At 39.2% G+C, this 5,904-nt stretch overlaps 1 protein-coding gene and 1 long non-coding RNA gene across 2 annotated transcripts in view; one reads left to right on the top strand and one right to left on the bottom strand.

Moving 5' to 3' along the window:
* The first annotated feature begins 5,213 nt into the window (after positions 1 to 5,213).
* Positions 5,214 to 5,904, top strand: part of LOC106810680 — a 21,910-nt gene continuing 21,219 nt past the window's right edge. Inside the window, exon 1 of the long non-coding RNA XR_001394052.1 lies at positions 5,214 to 5,226. This is a non-coding gene — a long non-coding RNA (uncharacterized LOC106810680). The remainder of the gene's footprint in view (positions 5,227 to 5,904) is intronic.
* The window catches only part of LOC106810679 (SUMO-activating enzyme subunit 1-like), a gene marked incomplete in the record, with an annotated part of 30,504 nt that continues 29,842 nt past the window's right edge, over positions 5,243 to 5,904 (bottom strand). The window contains 1 exon segment of the mRNA XM_014814109.1: positions 5,243 to 5,380. Coding sequence (XP_014669595.1) covers positions 5,285 to 5,380 — 96 coding nt within the window.

Genomic DNA, 5,904 nt, shown 5'->3' with positions numbered 1-5,904 from the left:
AACGATTTCGCACGATGCTACGCGAAATGTACTGTGTACGATTTTAGCTCAAGTTGGATAAGTACGCGTAGTAAATCGTAGGTATTATTGAAGACTAGTAAATGACGAATTTTCCTTGTTTATTGAAGTCACACTCCTTCCTATTATCTACTCCTGATAATATATATATATATATATATATATATATATATATATATATATATATATACTATAATATATATATATATATATATATACTAAACGTGTAGTTTTTGTGATTTTGTTTTATATTGTTATATGTGTTATAGGCGATATATCTACGTATATTTATATTATTAAAATAGTATACATACGTACGTACACACACGCGAACGTACGCACGCACGCACACATACGCACGCGGAAAGAGAGAGAAGCGCGCGAACACACACACACACACACACACGCGCGCGCGCAGACACACATGCACGCGGAGAGAGAGAAGCGCGCGCGCACACACACACGCACGCGGAGAGAGAGAAGCGCGCGCACACACACACGTGCACAGTGCACACACACACTCGCACGCGCGCACACACACACGCACGCGCGCACACACACACAAACGAACGCGCGCACACGCCCACGCGCACACACGCACGCACGCACACCACACGCGCGTGCGCGCGGAGAGAGAAAGAGAGAAAGAGAGAGAGAGAGAGGGAGAGAGAGCAGCGCGCCTGCGCGCACATCCGGTGTATTGCTAGTATCCTGTGTAGATATGGAAACAATATTTTGGTTATGTACAGTTGTAATTGTGTTATACGTACATAATAAGTTCTCCAGTCACCCTATATTGTATGTTCTGATGATACCATCCCGATACCATGCATTGGAAGTATTTGGGATAGTTTAAATTGTCAGTTCAGACATTTTAATATAATATTATATTTCTGCCCATGTATGACAAAAAAATTGGTATTCAAATGATGTGTATTTAAATATCTCATATTTTCAAATGAAATGACAAAACCTCATATATATGGGGTTGTAATATTTTAGCAAAATGTATTTGTACTTATTAATAAAAAAACTGGTTCAGATATAGTTTTGAAAGAACAATCGAAACCAAGAGGGTATCTGGCTATCTGCAGGAATACATCAGTAACTTTTGCATGTCCAACAGACGTTATATGCCCAGCGACTCGTACACAGCCGTGGAAATAGGCAACCCTGTAGCCTTCTCTGGACCTAACCTCCTCTACCTCCTAAATCTAACCTCCTCGGTTCCATGAGGCGCCTAGGCCTATGTGTCCAACGCCACCATCTATCAGAGCAAGCTACAAAGCTACTGATAATGCTGGTAACTATAGTATGCTATGACATGATTACTATTTTCATGTCTTACTGAAGTTACATGCTTTCTGCTCAGTACTTTATGTTCATGTTCTAAGAGGTGTTGAAATAACACCAAAGCTATGTAATCAAGGAAAAAATGTTTTAAAAAGAGAAAACTATTTTTTTATTCAAATCTGCAATCTTGCTTAAATAAAATTGATTTTCATTAATTATAAATACCAGTTTTCTGTGCAATCCAGTCAAGACAATTGTATGCAGAGTCAAGTGACTCAGCCTCAGAGGATTCACAATCCATCCTGGAGTCTGTCCCGGGTAGGCTTGTGTATATTTATTGGTATTTCAACAGAGTTTTAACACTGTGCCAATCCACAGTATCTATTATTATAAGAGAGGAGAGGCCGGTGTTTTGACGCGGTAATCTTCGCCGCGGTCAGCATCAAGCCCACGTCACCGATCTCAGTGTATAGCCCACGTGTCGGACACCAACATAGGGTTATCCATATTTGTTAAATCCACCCATATCTGTAGATATAATGACGATAAATAGGTCTTAATACGGGCGATAACTTTAGCAGTGGGGTGATGTCAGAAAAGTAGAAGAGCCGAATTCCCGCGAATATATCTAGCAGATAAAAGCCAAAACTTTGTTAATACCAGGATAAACCATAGGTTAAACTATGCCAAATTTATACATTTTTATACATTATGCACTCAGTTGTCAGTTGAGTCTCAAAAGCAGCACAACACACACTTTTAGTGGTTCATTTTCGTTCATTTGTATTTTTAAAATTGTAATTTGTCTGTGTATACATTCGGATATAATATATAACATGGTATAAAGAATTAAGTTTGTTAAAACCAGGTGCAATTCATATATTTGACAATGTCATCTATGGTGACTTCACTGGTGCAGAACTCTCCCAAATTGACCAACTAATTTGGTTAAAATGAGGTGATATTCATACGTTTGGAGAAATATTTACTTTTTAAAAATCTGCTCATCATTTTACTATGAAAGTGACCCTGAACTGATACCGTGCTATGTTGACGGGTTTAGTTTATTGGCCTATGTATTTATTTAGTTTAGTTTTCATGTATTATTTTGATGTAAAGCGAATCCCAATGATAAGAAACACACGTGACAGATGTCACCAATTGTGTATTTAAAGGCGAGACGAGGCTTGCAACGCCAGAGAGGCATATTTATAATAACTTGGCGCAATTTCATAACAATGTTGAATATCAAAAAGCTTTGACTACAGAGAATCATAGAATCGTTCGAACTCTTTTCGTCAGAATATTGCTTATTGTTTGTTTTTCTGTTACGAATATCCTAAGAATTAAGTCAAAAAAAGTTATAACAAGGTAAACCGAGCCACCTGCCACCATAGAGTGTCGGCTGAGAATTAGCCTTGCGTGTATACTATGCTGGTGAGAGGGTGATTACTGTCTTCTATCCATCCCGGAATCTCTACCCGTAGATTGAGTCTGTGTAGCTGGATAGTGTTTAGATTGTGAATCCAGTACGCTTCTCTTTCCTTTCTGATGGGGATCGTACGGGTGAAAAGGAGGGGGGGGAAATATTTTAGAAAGTATGTGGCTGAATTTGCTCTTAAAGTTGTTCCTAAGCGTTTTTCCCCCCGAGCAACGCCGGGTACAAGGCTAGTTCCTTCTATATTGAGAATCCACGTGTTAATTATGGGGAATATCTATATTTCAGATTTTGCTAGATACAAAATAATTTAATATTAGAATCAACATAGGATTCCATGTTCCACATCCACCTTCTGGACTGGTGTATGCCCGTTTACTATCGCTCACTGATGCTGTGAATGGTGTAAGAATTGTCAACACAAATTGTTTATATACAAATATATTCTCCCTACAGACAAGGTCTCATTTGGATTATGAAGCCAGTACGCACTCATTTTTACACGATTTATTCGATAATGGATCATGCAATAATGCCTGCGGGTAATCAATGCTGTGGAATATTTACATGTATCCCTACAAGTTTATCTTATGACATTCTGCTGTTCATATTTTCGCGTTTTTGTTTTGGCTATGGTGATTTGTGAAGTATTTGATGTGTGATCTCTGGGATAAAACTAATTCACGGTACAACCCCCAATACAGTCAAACCTCCAAACATTAATTATCCGAATTTCGAATTATCCGAACGATCTCAAGGTCCCGTGAATATTTAATAATCCAGTAGACCACGCGTTATCCGAACAATCACTTACCCGAACAAAATTCGCCCCACCCGTCTCATTCGGATAATCGATGTTTAAAGGGGTGCTTATATCGGGCTTGCGAGCTGACTCGACTGGAAGCAACTGGATTTCGAGCAACTGGAAGCGATCGGCAGCGACTAGTTGCGTCCAGTTGCTCACTGTTCTATTCCGAGCAACTAGTGGCAGCCAGTCGCAGGCAGTCGTATCACAGTCGACCGACCTAAGCACTGCAGTCGCAGTGAATTGCAGCCAGTTGCTTCCAGTCGAGTCGGCTCGCAAGCCCGACATAAGCCCCACTTAACTGTAAATGTTTTCATTTCAATTCTAGATAGCATGATCATCAATGGCAACTAAAGGTGGGAACACTGTGTAAGACGCTGTGAAGAGAATTGGACATGTGCAAAAGGAAAGATTTTCAGAAACTGAGAATCAGTTCTCTACTAATGTGTGAGTATTGTATATTATCGTTTTTAATATAACATTTTCTATCACATCCAAGATACCTGCCTGGGGCCATATCACTTGCTGAAAATAAGTGCCACGGTAGCATATATGAAATATGTTCATGCAGCATTCATAGTGGGCAATTTTGTTTTGAACTTAGCTTGAGATTGGCCCAGCAAGAGATGGACTTTATTTCATGTTGCATTTGAATTAAATGTGACTGATCAGTGGCCTCGGTTGATATGTGTGCTGAATCAATATATATGAATACATGTATTGCATATGAATACATGAGTTGCTGTTCCTGTATTTTGAACTTTATGATTAAACTACATTCTGTTCTTTTCTTGGGCTTTGATGGAAATGTGGTGTAGCATTTCTCACAACTGTCATGTACTTGTTCATGACAATTCTGACCATCTGCACAGCCATATTTTAAACAAGCTAAGACCATGTTCCTTCAAACTTGGCACCATATTCATTGATTTATTTGGTATACTAGTATTGCATTTATGAATGAGTGCATTCCAAACATTTCAGTATGCTTTGGCCGTTTACTTTCAAACAATGCATGATATTAGCCGAGTAAGTTTTTATGCATCGTTCGGTGATTCACTAGTATTATCAAGAAAGGCCCTTCTCAACGTACTGCGTACAAATAGATATCAGGAAATTTCTGCATTTTGAATGCATGCACTCTGCGCATTATGCCAGACTAACTCTCTTCATTCGATTTCCGAAGAGATTCCTAGCTTGTGTGCTGTTTTCAAAAAGGCAAGGCCTGCTATCTTGTCTAGCTGGTGGCACCATTACACAGAAAAAGACCATGATGTAGATATAATTTTCATATATTGTACCTACCATGACAAGATTTGTCAACATTGGGTAGTTTTTATATTATTTGTTGAAAGCAAACATGCTCATCCACAAAGTAAATTTATGTTCACTTTTGTCTAATCATAAACAAATTTGGTAGGGGTAGTAAATTTTGAGGGTATTGATGGAAAAAATCATATTCTCTAGACATACTACATTAGGATTGTAGCTAGCAGGGGGAAAGGGGCAGTTGCCACTTCTCCCCACAGGAATGTAGATACATTACAACGTCAATGGCGCCCACCTTCTTATCACAACACAACCCGCACGTGGCTTTGCCTCTCCAGGCAGAGGGGTTAGCTACCCTCCTGTGGATAAGAATAATTATGACTCGGATTTGGGAAAAAGATCAGTGGAATAACCAGGTGTACGTGTATTCAACATTAAATTTATATATTGTCGTGAATAAATCACTCATAAGTGCCAATACAGTCTACAAGGCCCTTTCCATCAACACCATCGAAGAAGAAAAAGTTGTTGTGAGGCATGTCCTTTGCAGAAACGGCCTGAAAAAATAATGTACAACTTACACCATTTTGCAAGCATAAAACCAATGTTTTCTTTCTACTAAATATTAGTACCAAACAGTTTGTAGAGTTACTATCCTATGCAGTCATTCTATTGGCAAGGTGATGGGGTGATACAAATAGGTAAAACGTTACAAAAACGAAAGATTAAAGTATTTTTCCAGAACTTATCAAATTTAGTTTAATCCATAATATAAACAAGTGCCGCGGAGTGACAGCGCTCATCTAACGTCTACTGCGGTGACTCTGTGGTGGAGTGGTGGGATTCTAGTAAACCCTGTTAGTCCCAAATGTGTTCACATACATGCCGAAACAGTGGAATGCACAGGAATGGTATCAGGAACCTTCTCAAAGGAATGTTTGTTGGGATCGTTATGAAAGTTGCCACGAGATGGCGCGTACGTTTAAGTGTCTTCAGATTAAAGATGGACGCTACCTGTAACCAATTAACGCAGGCAAATACTACACAGTACTATCACCATCACATGCACTGGCAGTGGCAT

This window comes from Priapulus caudatus, unplaced genomic scaffold (genome assembly GCF_000485595.1).
Source record: "Priapulus caudatus unplaced genomic scaffold, Priapulus_caudatus-5.0.1 Scaffold462, whole genome shotgun sequence".
In the NCBI taxonomy this organism is placed as follows: Eukaryota; Metazoa; Priapulida; class Priapulimorpha; order Priapulimorphida; family Priapulidae; genus Priapulus; species Priapulus caudatus.
The sequence above is the reverse complement of the archived record's forward strand: the minus strand, read 5'-3'. Positions and strand labels throughout refer to the sequence as shown.